This window comes from Diplotaxodon limnothrissa, linkage group LG22 (assembly GCF_057381915.1).
Source record: "Diplotaxodon limnothrissa isolate DT_005_m linkage group LG22, D_limnothrissa_male_GT1.1, whole genome shotgun sequence".
Classification (NCBI taxonomy): Eukaryota; Metazoa; Chordata; class Actinopteri; order Cichliformes; family Cichlidae; genus Diplotaxodon; species Diplotaxodon limnothrissa.
The window spans coordinates 20,130,716-20,150,036 of record NC_140616.1 but is presented as its reverse complement, the minus strand read 5'-3'; the positions used below and the strand labels follow the sequence as shown (position 1 = coordinate 20,150,036).

Genomic DNA, 19,321 nt, shown 5'->3' with positions numbered 1-19,321 from the left:
GGGCTTAAAAAGTGTGAGTTTACCAGCGTTATCCAACTTCAAACACACACAGAAGGTCCTTTTTTAATTATTGAGTACCAAAAAGAATTAAAAAATAATAATAATTAAATAAATATTTAGATATGTTATTGATGAATAGAATTGGAAATAAGTTCTCAAATATTGTAAAAATGAAATTAATTCATATTTAATCATTTCTATATTTAATTAGTTATTTTCAATTTTAATTTATTAATGGCACATTTAGTATTTAATGATGTATTTATTTATATTCTTTTGGCACTTGTGGCCCTCCATACTGTTCACGCCTGCACTCAGCCCACTTTGATGGACCAACTCTGAGCCGCTAATCAGCCAGTCTGTCATCATTGGACTAATGCCTGGTACCTGCTGTGTCTCCTCTCTTGAGTCTTGTAATCAGTCTAAATCCTTGTGATGTCTGTTTTCAAAAAAATAAAATTTGGGGGTGGGGTGCATGTTGTCACTCTGTCAGCAAAATAAAAGGATTTATATGCTGAGAAGCCTAAGATATTGTGTATTTTTTTCCTGCATTTTAAAGTGTAGTCATAAGCACACCTTCCAGGTATCCGTGATGCAGAGAGTCAAGGTCAAAGGGATAACTTTAGGAGGAAGTATGTGAATTGTGCATGCTGTATAGAGAAGCTGAAGTATGTAATAATGATAAAGAGTGAGGGAATTGCAGACATAAACACTAAAGAGACTAAAGCATCCTGGGTAATTGTTAGTACAGAGTTGTATAGCTGCTGTGTGGATTGGTGAAATAAGGGGCGCGGGCTCTGGGGAAGACACTGGGCTCAGGGTACACAGGTATCCTCTTGAGACTCTGGATTAGCTGAACCCCTGCTGTGTAGACTAAGGTTTTCCACTTATAGTCTGCAGGAGGAAGGGCCAGGAGACTTCCCTTTGTTGGGACCTGTGTGTAGGATGCATAAGGCTGCTGCTCCACTCTGAGGGGAACACTGGAGCGAAGACAAGCTCTGGTGTCCTGAGCAGAGTCGTTGGAGAAAAGGACCACTGAACTGAACAGATAGCTCTGGGAGTCCAGAGAGCTTAGTGGTGCTGCAATGGTTGGCAGAAGAATGATGCATGTGTGGCCCTGCCAAGAGGTGACTTCTTTTTTGAAATTAAGACAAACACTGCATTTGGAAATCTACAGTTGCTGTTACAAGCAGCTTTATTAACTATGCAAAAAAATATCAATGAATTTTTTTTTTTACAAAACAAAAAACAAAAACCCCCAACAAAAAAAACAGGTTGGTTCGACTAAAAAGTTCAGTTAAGAAACAAGGAGACAGACAGAGGTTGCAGCACAGTGTGGAGCACTATTCAGTTACTACACTCTAATTCTGTGATCCCACTCTACTGCACACAATTCAGCTACTTCATTTACTTCAGTACTACTCCCAGAGAAGCTCCCAGGTAACCTACAAGGGACAGCATGACCAGGGTTAAAATATCACTGGCACAATCACTAAAATAACACAGAAAAAAAGGAAAAAGAAACAGTTAAAAAAAATTCCAGTGGAAAATATTCGACACTTGACTGGAATTTCAAAAGAAACAACAGTTAGAATCATGCACAGCATTAACACAACAAACATGAAAAAAAAAATTGAATTTGAATTGCATTAATGCATCAAACATGTTCAATAATTAACAAACTCCCCATAGTTCAGGCAGCTACAGGTCAAGACTCCCGAGTGCTTTAACATTGATCTGTATAAATACAAACACAATGGTACGTTACTGACACTAGTTTGTCTTGTTTTTTTTCCTTAAAGTTTATGACATACCTTCAAGAAAATCATACAGCCCCCAAGTTATCAGTTAATCACCTATAGTGACTCATGTAGCCTTAGAAGAGACATTTACTGCACATAGCTTAGAGGACTGTGTTGAATCAACCCGTACGCTGAGCAAGACAAAAGCCTGCTACACCTGGTGGATGGCCTTTTGTTACCCAAGCACCTTCCCTTTAATACGCCCACTATTCTCAATCACTATTCTCCATAGGACATTCTAGGGAGCTGGGCATTCCCGTACACTACACATGCCATGTTCAAAACAATGGTTTACAATTCCCCTAATAATTATACTTTGTAACTTGTACAGTGAAGAACAAAAAAATATAGTAACACAACATAGTATTTACAATACAGTAAAATATGCCCGCTACCACAATGTCCAGCTAGCTTATCCTGCCTTTTCCTGAGAATTGTACCCACAATCCTCTGCATCAGGTACACATACATCAAGAGAGGCAGAGTTCAGGGCACAATCTTGAGAATGTAATGATTTCATAAGGGCAGAAAGATCTAAACACAGACTGGAGCAGTTCAAAGGATTTTTTACAACATGGAAATTTGGCAAAGGGGTTACCTTCAGAGCTACAAGGCTCACGGATGACGGGGCTGGCAGGGAAGAAATCCAAGGTTTCTGAATCAAAGTCGAATTAAGTCGAAGTGGGTACTGGGTAAATCCTACTGAGCAGACAACACACCAGGAGCTTCCTGGAGACGAGAAGTTGCCTGTTTTCTGTCCCTGTCCTAGCTTCAAACGTGACCGCTAGAGAGGGCAGAACAACCTAGTGAAAATCAAGGGGAGAAACTGTTTCTTAAATATTCCAGGTGAGTGGTTTGCTGGTAACCGCAAATCCAGAGGCATCTACAAATGACTGAGCACAGAAGAGGAGAGATGTAGGGAGGGAGAAACAGAGGGTGGGGAGAAGGATTACAACCAAAAACCTCGAGCATCATGCATGAATGCTGGTACAGATGTTGCATAACTGCCATGTGGGGTGGCGTAATAAGAGGCACTGGGTCTGGGGAAGGCTGTGGGCTCAGGGTAAGTAGGCATCGTCTTGATGGGGTGAACAGCTCCACATCCAAAATAACCTCTGCCATCAGCTAAGTAGATGGGGGAAGTTACAGCTGCAGTTTTTAGGGCGAGAGACTCCCGAGAGTCGCAGCTGAAGCTTCTCTTTGTTCCAGCTTGTTTGGACGGTGTATAATAAGGCGGCTGTTCCACTCTGAGAGGAACACCAGAGAGAGGAGAAGCTCCGGGGTTCTGAGCAGAGTGTTCATCAGTTTTTAGGAGGGAATCAATGGAGAAAGGACCTCTGAACTTCACCTCACGCTGGATACGAACAGATCTGCGAGCTTCAAGTTCATGGGAGCTGGGAGTTGCGCAATGCTGCGATTGTTTGCTCAGGTTCTCCTTTTGCATCTTGCAGGCCAGATCGGGGAAGAGCTGCAGGATGCCTCTAAAGTGCCGGCGCATCATCTTCGCTGTGATCTGAGTCAAGTCCAACTTCCAGTAGTTTCTCTTACTATTGAGTGAATATGGCACAATTGGAACCTGAAAAAAATATCTCAGTCAACTGAACAGAAACTTGCTTCTCGAAGTAGTTCTTACAACATCATTTATTAAATATGTAAAATCTTACCTTGACAAAACATTTGTTTGTTGATAAACAAACTCTGACGTTGTTCTCAATAGATTTTTGATCCTCAGAGAAGAACAGGGTCAGCTTGTCCATCAGCTGCACATACATCACAATGCAGGTTAGTGCTTGACATGTGAAAGACATTACTGTTGAGCATAGCAATTTCAAATCCCCACTATCTTATGTTTTTAGATTCTCCTCATGAGGTATTTAGAAAAAAAATGACCTTTCCTGTCTGACTGATTGGGAGGGAAAAAAAGCCAATCCACGACCTCTCGTCTGTTTTATTTACATGCAGCTTTATTGCTACTCTTTGCCTATTTCCAGTTCTACTTTCATTTTGAAGCAAACAAATTTCTGGTCTAGTTTCTTGCCATTGCACTCTCTTTTTTATAGCATTTCCTACTGCTGGTTGCAAGCAACCACCCTTCTGTTTCCTGCTTACATCAGCACACACAGGCCGTGTACAGCAGCAATCAACATGATAGCGAAGAAAAAAAGGGTGCAGAGTGCAAATAGCTTTGTAATTCTGAATCTTTGTTACCTGAGTAAAGGTGAGCATCTTGTCTGGAGCATCATGAAGAACAATGGCAATCTTAGCCAGGTAGGTGGTGGTGTTGCTGAGCAGAGCCTTCTGAGCACTGCTGGCCGGATCCGAGAGAGACAACGGACTGCCCAAGTTCCCTGTCTGGTTCTCCATTTCGTTTGCTGGAGAGTAAAGCTCTGCACAGGAGAGTGTTGTCGCAGTCCTCACTTGGTGATGATGTGTCCCTGAAGTGGTCAGCCCAGGCTATATGTCTTGCTGGAACAATTCATTAGGGTGTTCCTGACGATCGCCTTTTCATGTGAAGATGAGTCGTTAATGTTGGAGGAGCAGCCACTGCGGTAATCCTAAATGTGAATAAGGCCATCAGGTTGTCCATGTTCATGCTTTAGGAGATTTCTTAATTTTCTTACTGATTTGAGGCCTTCTTGTTCAAGACATCAAGTAGAGACCGTCTATGATGGATGTTTGAATCAAAGTTTGCTGAAGGCTACATCTTTAGAGGCTTAAACAACCCTCCTCGTTAACAAATATAAAAATCACTGGAAGACCGAGGCTGTGTGGGTGAGGTGATATCGCTGTCACTGCTATTCATTAGTTAAAATGGCTCACTATCACAAACAGTGTGTCTAATTTGAATGTGACTAGAAAGAGTATAAAGTTACATTCCAGCGGTTTACGACTCGGGTGGGAAGAAAGTCTGGGCCTCTGACACATTTAGGTCAGTGCACTCAAAAGATTTCTTCAGCACTAACACAGTTTTTATTTCTACATGAATTCATGTTAGATGACAAAGATTATGTTAACGCTATTAAATAACTTTTCTTAATACTAATAATTATAACAGTCATCTGCTTATCCCTATTGTCACTGTGTGAGAGGGGTGCTACTTCCAGGGCAGTTTCCATACCTTTACAGAGCCGAGACAAGGAGACAGACAACATTTCACACTATTTTTCACAAATCTTGAATTAACAAATAACCTATTATACATGTCAACACAACACAGACTGCCTTAAGGTTTTAACCTGGAACCTTCCCAACATGTGGCAACAGTGCTAAATGGTGCACTGCTGTGCAATCCATTCAATTTATTATCTTTGACATTTAGAATATTATCTAATATATATTTCTCTCTCCTCCTGTCATTGTCCCCAAACCTCATCACCATAGAGACTACACCATAGAAACAAAAGTTAAAACAAATTAAACATTCAAAATTCACAAAGAAAGACTCATAATACCCTGAACTACACCTAAATAAATTAAAGGTGGAGTATTAAAAATTATGTTACAGTCAGTAGATGCAGACTGTGTGGAGTGGAGAATAGAGGACGCAAATACAGACAAAACAAAGTGTAGAAACAAACTTAAAATTAACTGAAAGCGAGCCATTTATTAAAGGCTGGTTTTAGCTGCATGAAACAAGTTGCAAAGGCAAAACTAAACACTTAGTTCACCCAGTTTAGGTTAAGGCTAAACATAAAAAACCATGAACATGGAAATCCTGACAGGAAAAACCTGAAATGTGACGACTTAGCATGAATACATGAAAACCCTGGAGAGCATGGCAGAATAGCAGGACAAACAGACAAGGACTAAATACACACATTTAGGTGATCAGGGGAAGTGGAAACACACGGTGGAAACAGCTGATTAGCTTGAACATAATGATGCCACAGTGGAAGTGAAACTAGAAACTGAACATGGAAACACCAGATTCTTCACAATAAAACAGGAAACATAATGAGAGGCAGACAACATGGAACACGCAGACATGAAACACATGGCAGACTAAAACATGCACTATAAACACACAGAGGAAACAACGGTACTGGAGATGAGACAGACATACAGTAACCAAAACAGAACATAGCTGCGGAAAAACACACATGACGGGCGGAAAGGAGCACGAGGGAAAACATGTAAACAAGAGGAGAAGATGGGAGACAACGACATTACTGAAACACATGAAGGGCACGGAAGACAAACACAAGGGGTGAAGACACAAGGAGAATCTAATAGATAATAAAGTATAACAGGGCAAGGAAGGCAAAATAGAAATGAGCTTAGATTACTAAATGAGACTTATACATAAACAATGAATATCAAAATATAAGAAAACGTAATACACTGGGTCAAATGACCCAGGACCGTGACACAGTCTAAGTTTGTGTTAATATGATTTAATAATTGATCAACACAGTGATTTACTTGGCCTTTCAGAGACCTTGTAATAGCTGGATGAATATATGTTAGTTGAAATTAATCAACACCCCAGAAACAGCACTAATAAAGGTTACAAATTATATTCCTATGGGCTTTAACAGTGGACTCAACTTTGTGCTTGTCCTGTTAGACCTCAGTGCAGCACTTGATTCCACCAATCACAAAGATTTGAGGGAATTGCAGACATAAACACTAAAGAGACTAAAGCATCCTGGGTAATTGTTAGTACAGAGTTGTATAGCTGCTGTGTGGATTGGTGAAATAAGGGGCGCGGGCTCTGGGGAAGACACTGGGCTCAGGGTACACAGGTATCCTCTTGAGACTCTGGATTAGCTGAACCCCTGCTGTGTAGACTAAGGTTTTCCACTTATAGTCTGCAGGAGGAAGGGCCAGGAGACTTCCCTTTGTTGGGACCTGTGTGTAGGATGCATAAGGCTGCTGCTCCACTCTGAGGGGAACACTGGAGCGAAGACAAGCTCTGGTGTCCTGAGCAGAGTCGTTGGAGAAAAGGACCACTGAACTGAACAGATAGCTCTGGGAGTCCAGAGAGCTTAGTGGTGCTGCAATGGTTGGCAGAAGAATGATGCATGTGTGGCCCTGCCAAGAGGTGACTTCTTTTTTGAAATTAAGACAAACACTGCATTTGGAAATCTACAGTTGCTGTTACAAGCAGCTTTATTAACTATGCAAAAAAATATCAATGAATTTTTTTTTAAAAAAAAACAAAAAACAAAAACCCCCAACAAAAAAAATAGGTTGGTTCGACTAAAAAGTTCAGTTAAGAAACAAGGAGACAGACAGAGGTTGCAGCACAGTGTGGAGCACTATTCAGTTACTACACTCTAATTCTGTGATCCCACTCTACTGCACACAATTCAGCTACTTCATTTACTTCAGTACTACTCCCAGAGAAGCTCCCAGGTAACCTACAAGGGACAGCATGACCAGGGTTAAAATATCACTGGCACAATCACTAAAATAACACAGAAAAAAAGGAAAAAGAAACAGTTAAAAAAAATTCCAGTGGAAAATATTCGACACTTGACTGGAATTTCAAAAGAAACAACAGTTAGAATCATGCACAGCATTAACACAACAAACATGAAAAAAAAAATTGAATTTGAATTGCATTAATGCATCAAACATGTTCAATAATTAACAAACTCCCCATAGTTCAGGCAGCTACAGGTCAAGACTCCCGAGTGCTTTAACATTGATCTGTATAAATACAAACACAATGGTACGTTACTGACACTAGTTTGTCTTGTTTTTTTTCCTTAAAGTTTATGACATACCTTCAAGAAAATCATACAGCCCCCAAGTTATCAGTTAATCACCTATAGTGACTCATGTAGCCTTAGAAGAGACATTTACTGCACATAGCTTAGAGGACTGTGTTGAATCAACCCGTACGCTGAGCAAGACAAAAGCCTGCTACACCTGGTGGATGGCCTTTTGTTACCCAAGCACCTTCCCTTTAATACGCCCACTATTCTCAATCACTATTCTCCATAGGACATTCTAGGGAGCTGGGCATTCCCGTACACTACACATGCCATGTTCAAAACAATGGTTTACAATTCCCCTAATAATTATACTTTGTAACTTGTACAGTGAAGAACAAAAAAATATAGTAACACAACATAGTATTTACAATACAGTAAAATATGCCCGCTACCACAATGTCCAGCTAGCTTATCCTGCCTTTTCCTGAGAATTGTACCCACAATCCTCTGCATCAGGTACACATACATCAAGAGAGGCAGAGTTCAGGGCACAATCTTGAGAATGTAATGATTTCATAAGGGCAGAAAGATCTAAACACAGACTGGAGCAGTTCAAAGGATTTTTTACAACATGGAAATTTGGCAAAGGGGTTACCTTCAGAGCTACAAGGCTCACGGATGACGGGGCTGGCAGGGAAGAAATCCAAGGTTTCTGAATCAAAGTCGAATTAAGTCGAAGTGGGTACTGGGTAAATCCTACTGAGCAGACAACACACCAGGAGCTTCCTGGAGACGAGAAGTTGCCTGTTTTCTGTCCCTGTCCTAGCTTCAAACGTGACCGCTAGAGAGGGCAGAACAACCTAGTGAAAATCAAGGGGAGAAACTGTTTCTTAAATATTCCAGGTGAGTGGTTTGCTGGTAACCGCAAATCCAGAGGCATCTACAAATGACTGAGCACAGAAGAGGAGAGATGTAGGGAGGGAGAAACAGAGGGTGGGGAGAAGGATTACAACCAAAAACCTCGAGCATCATGCATGAATGCTGGTACAGATGTTGCATAACTGCCATGTGGGGTGGCGTAATAAGAGGCACTGGGTCTGGGGAAGGCTGTGGGCTCAGGGTAAGTAGGCATCGTCTTGATGGGGTGAACAGCTCCACATCCAAAATAACCTCTGCCATCAGCTAAGTAGATGGGGGAAGTTACAGCTGCAGTTTTTAGGGCGAGAGACTCCCGAGAGTCGCAGCTGAAGCTTCTCTTTGTTCCAGCTTGTTTGGACGGTGTATAATAAGGCGGCTGTTCCACTCTGAGAGGAACACCAGAGAGAGGAGAAGCTCCGGGGTTCTGAGCAGAGTGTTCATCAGTTTTTAGGAGGGAATCAATGGAGAAAGGACCTCTGAACTTCACCTCACGCTGGATACGAACAGATCTGCGAGCTTCAAGTTCATGGGAGCTGGGAGTTGCGCAATGCTGCGATTGTTTGCTCAGGTTCTCCTTTTGCATCTTGCAGGCCAGATCGGGGAAGAGCTGCAGGATGCCTCTAAAGTGCCGGCGCATCATCTTCGCTGTGATCTGAGTCAAGTCCAACTTCCAGTAGTTTCTCTTACTATTGAGTGAATATGGCACAATTGGAACCTGAAAAAAATATCTCAGTCAACTGAACAGAAACTTGCTTCTCGAAGTAGTTCTTACAACATCATTTATTAAATATGTAAAATCTTACCTTGACAAAACATTTGTTTGTTGATAAACAAACTCTGACGTTGTTCTCAATAGATTTTTGATCCTCAGAGAAGAACAGGGTCAGCTTGTCCATCAGCTGCACATACATCACAATGCAGGTTAGTGCTTGACATATGAAAGACATTACTGTTGAGCATAGCAATTTCAAATCCCCACTATCTTATGTTTTTAGATTCTCCTCATGAGGTATTTAGAAAAAAAATGACCTTTCCTGTCTGACTGATTGGGAGGGAAAAAAAGCCAATCCACGACCTCTCGTCTGTTTTATTTACATGCAGCTTTATTGCTACTCTTTGCCTATTTCCAGTTCTACTTTCATTTTGAAGCAAACAAATTTCTGGTCTAGTTTCTTGCCATTGCACTCTCTTTTTTATAGCATTTCCTACTGCTGGTTGCAAGCAACCACCCTTCTGTTTCCTGCTTACATCAGCACACACAGGCCGTGTACAGCAGCAATCAACATGATAGCGAAGAAAAAAAGGGTGCAGAGTGCAAATAGCTTTGTAATTCTGAATCTTTGTTACCTGAGTAAAGGTGAGCATCTTGTCTGGAGCATCATGAAGAACAATGGCAATCTTAGCCAGGTAGGTGGTGGTGTTGCTGAGCAGAGCCTTCTGAGCACTGCTGGCCGGATCCGAGAGAGACAACGGACTGCCCAAGTTCCCTGTCTGGTTCTCCATCTCGTTTGCTGGAGAGTAAAGCTCTGCACAGGAGAGTGTTGTCGCAGTCCTCACTTGGTGATGATGTGTCCCTGAAGTGGTCAGCCCAGGCTATATGTCTTGCTGGAACAATTCATTAGGGTGTTCCTGACGATCGCCTTTTCATGTGAAGATGAGTCGTTAATGTTGGAGGAGCAGCCACTGCGGTAATCCTAAATGTGAATAAGGCCATCAGGTTGTCCATGTTCATGCTTTAGGAGATTTCTTAATTTTCTTACTGATTTGAGGCCTTCTTGTTCAAGACATCAAGTAGAGACCGTCTATGATGGATGTTTGAATCAAAGTTTGCTGAAGGCTACATCTTTAGAGGCTTAAACAACCCTCCTCGTTAACAAATATAAAAATCACTGGAAGACCGAGGCTGTGTGGGTGAGGTGATATCGCTGTCACTGCTATTCATTAGTTAAAATGGCTCACTATCACAAACAGTGTGTCTAATTTGAATGTGACTAGAAAGAGTATAAAGTTACATTCCAGCGGTTTACGACTCGGGTGGGAAGAAAGTCTGGGCCTCTGACACATTTAGGTCAGTGCACTCAAAAGATTTCTTCAGCACTAACAGTTTTTATTTCTACATGAATTCATGTTAGATGACAAAGATTATGTTAACGCTATTAAATAACTTTTCTTAATACTAATAATTATAACAGTCATCTGCTTATCCCTATTGTCACTGTGTGAGAGGGGTGCTACTTCCAGGGCAGTTTCCATACCTTTACAGAGCCGAGACAAGGAGACAGACAACATTTCACACTATTTTTCACAAATCTTGAATTAACAAATAACCTATTATACATGTCAACACAACACAGACTGCCTTAAGGTTTTAACCTGGAACCTTCCCAACATGTGGCAACAGTGCTAAATGGTGCACTGCTGTGCAATCCATTCAATTTATTATCTTTGACATTTAGAATATTATCTAATATAATATTTCTCTCTCCTCCTGTCATTGTCCCCAAACCTCATCACCATAGAGACTACACCATAGAAACAAAAGTTAAAACAAATTAAACATTCAAAATTCACAAAGAAAGACTCATAATACCCCGAACTACACCTAAATAAATTAAAGGTGGAGTATTAAAAATTATGTTACAGTCAGTAGATGCAGACTGTGTGGAGTGGAGAATAGAGGACGCAAATACAGACAAAACAAAGTGTAGAAACAAACTTAAAATTAACTGAAAGCGAGCCATTTATTAAAGGCTGGTTTTAGCTGCATGAAACAAGTTGCAAAGGCAAAACTAAACACTTAGTTCACCCAGTTTAGGTTAAGGCTAAACATAAAAAACCATGAACATGGAAATCCTGACAGGAAAAACCTGAAATGTGACGACTTAGCATGAATACATGAAAACCCTGGAGAGCATGGCAGAATAGCAGGACAAACAGACAAGGACTAAATACACACATTTAGGTGATCAGGGGAAGTGGAAACACACGGTGGAAACAGCTGATTAGCTTGAACATAATGATGCCACAGTGGAAGTGAAACTAGAAACTGAACATGGAAACACCAGATTCTTCACAATAAAACAGGAAACATAATGAGAGGCAGACAACATGGAACACGCAGACATGAAACACATGGCAGACTAAAACATGCACTATAAACACACAGAGGAAACAACGGTACTGGAGATGAGACAGACATAACCAAAACAGAACATAGCTGCGGAAAAACACACATGACGGGCGGAAAGGAGCACGAGGGAAAACATGTAAACAAGAGGAGAAGATGGGAGACAACGACATTACTGAAACACATGAAGGGCACGGAAGACAAACACAAGGGGTGAAGACACAAGGAGAATCTAATAGATAATAAAGTATAACAGGGCAAGGAAGGCAAAATAGAAATGAGCTTAGATTACTAAATGAGACTTATACATAAACAATGAATATCAAAATATAAGAAAACGTAATACACTGGGTCAAATGACCCAGGACCGTGACACAGTCTAAGTTTGTGTTAATATGATTTAATAATTGATCAACACAGTGATTTACTTGGCCTTTCAGAGACCTTGTAATAGCTGGATGAATATATGTTAGTTGAAATTAATCAACACCCCAGAAACAGCACTAATAAAGGTTACAAGTTATATTCCTATGGGCTTTAACAGTGGACTCAACTTTGTGCTTGTCCTGTTAGACCTCAGTGCAGCACTTGATTCCACCAATCACAAAGATTTGGTGCAGCGATTAGGACACACTGTGGGTGTTAAAAGAAATGTGGTAGTCACAAAGTTCCCCAGAGTTTTGTCCTTTTTAGCTTCTTTCTGTTATTGCTATAATAAATAAAGCTACATTTAATTGAATATGGTAAAAGTAGCTCCTGGATAAACATTTTCACCTAAATTCAGATCTAAATTCAGTGTATATTTATTCAAATTAACCACAATCAGCACCTTGGCTGGGTTGTGTGGACAAGGATGTATGACTATGAAATACCTGAAACAATGACCTCAGGTTATACCAGTGAAGATGAGTCTGTCTTAAAAACCTTCTTTGTTATTAATAAAGGAATAACTCTAAGAAATGTCATGAATTAGTCAGCTGAGAATTTGCACTTTGTATTAGTAGAAACCCTTTTTTATTGCTCTTTCACAACAGAAGGACATATTTTATTGCCTCTTATTGTTTCCCCCAATGCTTCAGTCCCTCTCTGAATAACTGTATCAGAATTGGTCTGTGTATGATGCTGTATGATGTGTAAGCTTGTTTTCTCCAAATTATCTTTTTTATCTTTTCTAAAATACATGTGGAAATCTTGAGGGTCAGCAGGGTTTTACAGATCCCTTGGTGAGTCTGTTCCTTGGACCAGACCCCAGAGCAGCTGAATAGCACACCTTTAATCAGAGACAAGTGAAAACACATGGGTCAGGGTTGCAGCCTTACAACCATCCACCAGAGTAAAGCTGTAATCCTGCTTTCAGTGCAGGTTATGGGTGGAGGAATCTGAAAAGGGGTCGTTGATTTAAATAACGACTGTGGAGCGAAAGGCTGCTGGTTTGACTTTAAATGAGAGGTGCAGTAAATTGTACTGTTAGCATGTGAATAGATTGCTTATTGGTTTGACAACTTTACTCGATTATGTATTCTGTGTAATTGAACCACCAGCGTGCATGTGGTGTGTCTCAAATCAACTTTAGAAACTAAACTAAGTGTAAGGGGAAACGACTATAGGTGAGGGGAAGATTTTCTGAAATTAACCTTCAGCTGCTGGAAGGCTGTTCCTCTACGTTGAAACAACTTTCAAAGTGAGTTCTGTGCTGCTAGGTTTGTATTTAATTAAAAGGTTGGCTACTTCTGAGGCGACGCAACGTGGCGAAGACAAAAAGAGTGTTACAATCTAACCAGAGCATTTCAATGCAGTTTCTGTTCACAATTTAATTTACTCAACACATTTTTGCCAGGTTTAAGTTCATGTTACTGGACACTTAAGTCATAGCAAAATTAAACATTCCTCAAAACAAGACAAATTACTTCAAGTTAGTTTTTTCTTATCAAGAAGAATTTGAGTTATTTGCACAATTTCAGTGCTACACTAATGGCAAAAAATTGTGTTTTCCTTTTAGTCTAATTTTGCTGATTTGGTTGAGGTCTGAAGTTTTAACAGTTCTGTAAATGAAAAGTTTAATATTAAATGTTTATGAATGTTTCAATGAAGTTTAATAAACTTCATTGAAACATTCAGCATGGAGCCAGACTCCAGCACTTGTGGACCTGGTTTATCATCTTATAAAAACATGCTCATTTGCCTGAAGTTGTCCACCCTGAAATCCCCTTTTTGTTCCAGAGCTGACCGCTTCAGGTGCAAACTGGTAAAGTTTATGACGACACTGAAAGGGACTCGACTTGACTCTCCAAAGAAGATGCAGGACAAAGATGAGAAGTCTGGAGATGACAAATCTCTGACTGATCTATCTAACCCTCTGAGTGCGTTCTGTAGCAAAAATACCACTTACCTGGCTAAGCTTGCCATCCTTCTCCAGTATTCTCCACATAAGATGCTGACTTTTACTCAGGTAAGAAATAAGTGTGGTGTTTATTGTTGCTGCTGTTATGATAAATGCAAACACCCAATATGAAACACAAGTTTCCATTTTAAAGCCTTCCACTTGATGTTCTTATAGATGAAAAACAAGATTTCAGTGATTGATAAGGATGAAAGGAATGCTTACAACAACATCAGTTGGTATTTAACAGGTTACAAATGTTTCGTCAAGGTACCGTAAGCATCTTTTCCAAAATTTATTTAAATCAAACACACAAAGGGCTGTAAATATAACTCATGTGTACTGTTTGCTTTTCAGATTCTAGTTCCGGGCACAATGAATCGTGAGCTTGTGTACTGGATGCTGGACTGCAGGGAGATAACAACAGAGATGGTGCATGAACACTTCTTGGAAATTCTCCATCTCTTCCCTGTTCTGGTCTCCAGACTGGAGACCAAGAACCTGAGCTGTCCGCCTAGGCCTCTCCACTCTCTAGAGCCCGCACCACGCAGTACTGCTCAGATCAAACCTGAGGTGAAGTTTAATGGCCCTTTCTCTATTGACTCAATCCTGAAGAGAGACTTCACCTCTGCTCAAGCCTACACTCCCACACTCAGTCTGCCAGTCCGGGTGGAGCACTTTACTCAGCCTACACAGCGACGAACTGGGACAAAAAGGTGCTTCGGCTGGGACACAGATCAGCATCTCATCCTACAAGCTTCAGCTGGATGTTCTCCTGTCTGCACGGGAGGGGGCAGCACACACCACTGGGCCACTGCTGATGGAACTACTACACCCGTCAAACGGATACCTGTGTATTCTGTTCCCTCGCTCCAGGTTCACCCGGGAGCTGTCCCTTTGTTTACCAGCCCGCAGAGCAGTGGCCTCACTTACGCCCTTCCAGCACTTACCCCCGGTGTTCCCCGTTTTTGATAGTTAAAAAAAATCTTCCTATTAAAATACACTTTCATGTTTTGAAGGGGATATGCTAGTTTTATTGGAAAAAACAGAAATATGGCTTTATATCAAAGTGGGCATGTAGTTTAATGTCGAGTGTTTGTAATATGTCTTTATTTTTGGCTGTAGACTTTTTAGTTGTAGATAATTGATGGTTTAGGGAAAATACTGATGTTTCCTGGAGTTAAAAAAAAAAAATATTGTGGCTTATCACGGTTTTTTGTGATTGCGGCCACTACGTTTTATACATGTCTGAAGTCACTAGAGACTGACCACAAGGGGGCAGTAGAGTTTTACTTTGAACTCCCAAACGCACTACCTTGTATTAAAATCAACACAATTAAGTGGGGTTTTTTTTTATACCTATATATTTGTCCATTTTGTGGTGTTTAATGCAGTTTTGCTGACCATTACAACAGTCTTTATTACACTACAGAAGATATTCTAACAGAATGCATAGACAATGCTTTGTTAGGTTGTGAAAAATTTAATGTCTGTAAGTGGGGAAAAATCTAGATACAATTAATCATGCAAGATATCAGGTCTTTCATTTGTTCCCAGAGGTTGCAGAGTTGGTTGAGTTGGGCAAATATGCAGCGCATGAAATCTGTTTGCTTTTCTATTTTCAGCACACATGACCTGCACCTTGCTGAACCATAACCTAGCTGGCAATGTGATTAGCATGGTTAACACTGGAGGTTGCTAGAGTAGTATGCTTTGAAATGTTTTTGTTTTTTTGTTTTTTTTAAGAGAGGGAAAAAGACCATAACGTGAAAGCATGTGCCCTGTGCAGTCATGTCAGTAGCCAGCAATCAGGTCACTGAGGTCTGGGACTGAGAAGCTCTCCTTTAGCCGAGCGCATGCTTAGGTCAGTTTGGACTTGTGAATTAGCGTCCACGTCAGGCAAGAGTTCTGGAATGGGCCAAAAGGGCAGGTGCAGCCCCTTGCATCTGCACTCTGAAAATGCATTACATTGCAGCAGGTGTCCATGTGTCAGATGTCAAGCTTTCTACCTTTTAATGGAGGGAACTTGAGAAAAACAGTGTTTCGGTCACAAATCACCGAAACATAATGCAAGCAGATTGCATACTTTTCAGTGCGGTAAGGAAAGAGATCCACCCTTTGCCATTATTCACCCTGACCCTGCAGCTTCAAACAGGCTGTGGGCTGCAGAGTGGATTTTAGTTCAGACATGTACAATAGAACATAAAAAGCAAAGAATCAGGGATTATGAGTGTCCTACTCTACATTGTTTTGACACAAACCGTGCAGTACAAATGCTCAAGGGTACACAATCCTTGTACTAGTGATTGAAACTGAAGGTCAAGCAGGACAGTATTTCAGTCTCCACCACCATGTCCTACTGTAAGGACACCAAGTCGTGCAGATTATGCAAGTCATGAGCCCAGGCAGGACGGGTGCTGCGTGACCCTCTCAAACGCGATGCTTCCAAACAGCTTTTTTTTGGGAACAGGTGAAGCGTGACTGTAAAAGGATGTGCAAGCAGTTGAGATTGCCAGAAATGTTTTGAGTTTTAACTGAAGAAAGCCCACATGGAACCATGAAGGTAGTGAAGGTGGTGTTTTTATTTCGACATTTAGGTTTTTGCTGTAAACTATGACGGAACACAAGAATTGTGCAGATTCCTGACACAGCAAACATTTAATATCAGGTCAACAATAAAAAACTGCACCCTCTTCAAATGAAGAACATTTACGACATAGCCTTTAAAGTAAAACAGTAAACAAGTATTTGTCCTCTTCCTGATTTTGATTTAGTTTTTTGCATATTTGTCACAATTTTAAAATGAAAAAAGCAATCCAAACCTAACTGGCCCTGTGTTAAAAAGTACTGTCCCCCTGTTAAACGATGAATGATGAAATGATGATTAATCACATTTCTTGGAATGCAAGAAACCGATTTCACTGGAAAGCACGCAGTCTTGATTACTGCCAAATCTGATAGAACCTGTCTGACAAAGCATGACAAAAGATCTCAAAAAGCAACACATCAAACTTGATCTAAACAAACTCAATCATTGACATCTATGAAAAGGGTTATAAAGCCTTTGGAACTCCAGTGAACCAGAGTGAGAGCCATTATTCACCAATGGAAAAAACTTGGAATGGTGGTGAATCTTCCTGGGATTAGCCGGCCTGCTAAATTACTCCAAGAGCACATTGAATACTCATCCATGAGGTCACAAAAGAAGCCAGGACAACACCTCAGTTAAGGTCAGTGCTCATGATTCATCAATAAGAAACAGACTGGGCAAAAAATAACAATAATGGGAGAATTCCATTATTTGTTTGCCAAAAAACATCTTGATGAACACCAAGACTCTTTACTTTGTGGAGAGACAAAAGCTGAACCTTTTGGAAGGTTTGAGTCTCGTTACATCTGAAATAAAACTAACACAGCATTTCATGAAAAGAACATCACGGTGGTCGTGTGAGGGTCTGGAGCTGCTTTGCTGCTTCAGGATGACTTGCAGTAATTGATGGTACCATGAATATCTGGCTATGGATTCATACCCTGAATGCCAATAGCACCTTGGTCATGCAGCAGGAAAGTGATCTGAAACGCACCAGCAAGTCCACCTCTCAAGGGCTCAGCGCTAACAAAACAAAGGTTTTGGAGTGGCCTAGTCAAAGGCCAGATTTAAAAGCAATCAAAATGCTTTAATATGACCTTAAACAGATGTTCATGCACCAAACCCTGCAATGTAGCTGCAAAGAAGAGTGGACCAGAATTCCTCCACAGCGATGTGAAACATCGGTGTCAGTCATCACAGATGTTGGATTGCAGTTCTTGCTGCCAAGGCTGGCGCAACCAGTTATTACTCTTCGGGTTCAATAAGTTAATGAAAGCATCATTTCAAAATTGCATTTTTTATTACTAAGGTTGCCTTTGTCTAATTTTTAAATGGGTATGTTGATATGAAACTTGAGAAATATTAAATAAAATACTAATCAGGAAGGGCATTATGTACTTTTTCACACCTTTGTATCTCCATCCTGAATCATCAGCTTGGCAAGAACTCTATTTTAGGGCTTACGCAGCGCTTTTGAATTACAAACTTATCAGATGGACTGAATGATCAACTAATACCCCCTACTTGGGGAATTTCTAGCAGATATCATCGGAGCATGTGAGTCGAGGGCAAACTGAGGGAGGTCTGTCATGAGACAAGAATTTAGCGAACAGAGGCACAAGGAAGAGGAGTTGGCTGAGCTCAGCATTTGGCAGTGAATGCCCACAACAGAACCTCCACCCTGTGGGATTAGTAGTGGATGACCTAGATTGCGACACAGTCCTCCATCTTTTTTTTTTTGCCCTCGCTCCCTCCTCTGACTGGTCAACAGAGATTACACTCAGAGAATGAGCCTGGCAGTCAGACAGAATCACTAAGCATGTAACTGAGTGACACACAGAGGGACGGGAGACAAAACAGCATTTCTCTTTCTTCACTGCCTCACATCTCTTCCCTAATTTATGCTTCATTTTGTGCACTTTGTGTTTTTAAGCTCCGGATTTTACAACAACAGACAAAGTTTCATATGAATATCAAACAAAAAAAACAAAACAAAATACAAAAGGAGTGGCAAGATTTGTTATAAGTGCACAGTGAGAGGAAACTGGAGCTCGTCAGCTCGTCGACTGTGAAAGATTAACTTGCAGGTTTCTGTTTACTGATTGAGTAAACTGGTTCAAGCTTTAATCCCCTGAACGCTATATCGTGCAGAGAATCCTCACCGGCATATTAAACTAGTACTGATACGTTGATCTCTGGGTGTCGAGGACTTCCTTACTTTACACTAATGTAACATATCGGATCACACACACATACCAATCCCACCAAGCTGTGAAGATTTGTTTCACTAACAAAACCAAACTGCATGTCTGTGTGTGTGAGGATGTACCGGATTAATCTCCACACGGTTTTTCTGCCGCTTGTTTACAAGTAGGCCAGGACACATGGCCGCTCCACTAGGGGAAAATGAGCTAATATTAGCCCTCATACATCCACATCCTCTCATAAGACTGCCTGCCTCTAGTGTATTACACAAATATTTTACTGTCATTATTGCTTAATGCCTTAGTTTTTCCATTAAAGACTACTAAACCTACTTAACTGGGCAGATCAGTCACGTAATAGTCAGCTGTTTGTTTTTATTTTGGGGTTTTTCACTGGTTTGTCTGTAATAGTGTGTCAAACTAATTTTTCACTGTGGGCCAACTACAACCCAAGCAGGTCGGACCAATTCATTTCACTTCAGCTCACTTTATTTCATTTATATAGCAACAAATCACAACTGTAACCTCAAAGCCAGCAAAACCCCCCTTTCTGTAAGTTTAAAGACATTAACTAATTGCTGAGTTAATATTATTTTTTATTAGTTAATACTAGTTTCTCTAGATAATAAAGAAATGC

The 19,321-nt window shown here is 40.7% G+C and overlaps 3 protein-coding genes across 3 annotated transcripts; 1 reads left to right on the top strand and 2 right to left on the bottom strand.

Moving 5' to 3' along the window:
- Positions 1 to 2,751: 2,751 nt before the first annotated feature.
- LOC146609840 (uncharacterized) lies at positions 2,752 to 4,166 on the bottom strand. Its single transcript, XM_085346147.1, has 3 exons — positions 4,011 to 4,166; positions 3,467 to 3,562; positions 2,752 to 3,378 (listed from the first exon to the last, which is right to left on the bottom strand). Exons 1-3 carry the CDS (start codon positions 4,164 to 4,166, stop codon positions 2,752 to 2,754), a joined length of 879 nt encoding a protein of 292 aa, XP_085202273.1.
- A 4,305-nt stretch (positions 4,167 to 8,471) lies between these two features.
- LOC146609839 (uncharacterized) lies at positions 8,472 to 9,886 on the bottom strand. Its single transcript, XM_085346146.1, has 3 exons — positions 9,731 to 9,886; positions 9,187 to 9,282; positions 8,472 to 9,098 (listed from the first exon to the last, which is right to left on the bottom strand). The coding sequence occupies exons 1-3, from the start codon at positions 9,884 to 9,886 to the stop codon at positions 8,472 to 8,474; spliced, it is 879 nt and encodes a 292-aa protein (XP_085202272.1).
- A 3,878-nt stretch (positions 9,887 to 13,764) lies between these two features.
- LOC146609838 (uncharacterized) lies at positions 13,765 to 14,862 on the top strand. Its single transcript, XM_085345846.1, has 3 exons — positions 13,765 to 13,959; positions 14,068 to 14,160; positions 14,248 to 14,862. The coding sequence occupies exons 1-3, from the start codon at positions 13,765 to 13,767 to the stop codon at positions 14,860 to 14,862; spliced, it is 903 nt and encodes a 300-aa protein (XP_085201972.1).
- The last annotated feature ends 4,459 nt before the right edge of the window (positions 14,863 to 19,321 follow it).

Bases quoted from the DNA above. Each gene is read 5' to 3' on its own strand.
- LOC146609840 (XM_085346147.1), bottom strand. From the start codon at position 4,166: ATGGAGAACCAGACAGGGAACTTGGGCAGTCCGTTGTCTCTCTCGGAT. The intron at 3,563-4,010 runs GTAACAAAGATT...ATGTATGTGCAG, and splicing joins AGATGCTCACCTTTACTCAG to CTGATGGACAAGCTGACCCT. The intron at 3,379-3,466 runs GTAAGATTTTAC...TATTTTTTTCAG, and splicing joins CAAACAAATGTTTTGTCAAG to GTTCCAATTGTGCCATATTC.
- LOC146609839 (XM_085346146.1), bottom strand. From the start codon at position 9,886: ATGGAGAACCAGACAGGGAACTTGGGCAGTCCGTTGTCTCTCTCGGAT. The intron at 9,283-9,730 runs GTAACAAAGATT...ATGTATGTGCAG, and splicing joins AGATGCTCACCTTTACTCAG to CTGATGGACAAGCTGACCCT. The intron at 9,099-9,186 runs GTAAGATTTTAC...TATTTTTTTCAG, and splicing joins CAAACAAATGTTTTGTCAAG to GTTCCAATTGTGCCATATTC.
- LOC146609838 (XM_085345846.1), top strand. From the start codon at position 13,765: ATGACGACACTGAAAGGGACTCGACTTGACTCTCCAAAGAAGATGCAG. The intron at 13,960-14,067 runs GTAAGAAATAAG...ATGTTCTTATAG, and splicing joins AGATGCTGACTTTTACTCAG to ATGAAAAACAAGATTTCAGT. The intron at 14,161-14,247 runs GTACCGTAAGCA...TTTGCTTTTCAG, and splicing joins GTTACAAATGTTTCGTCAAG to ATTCTAGTTCCGGGCACAAT.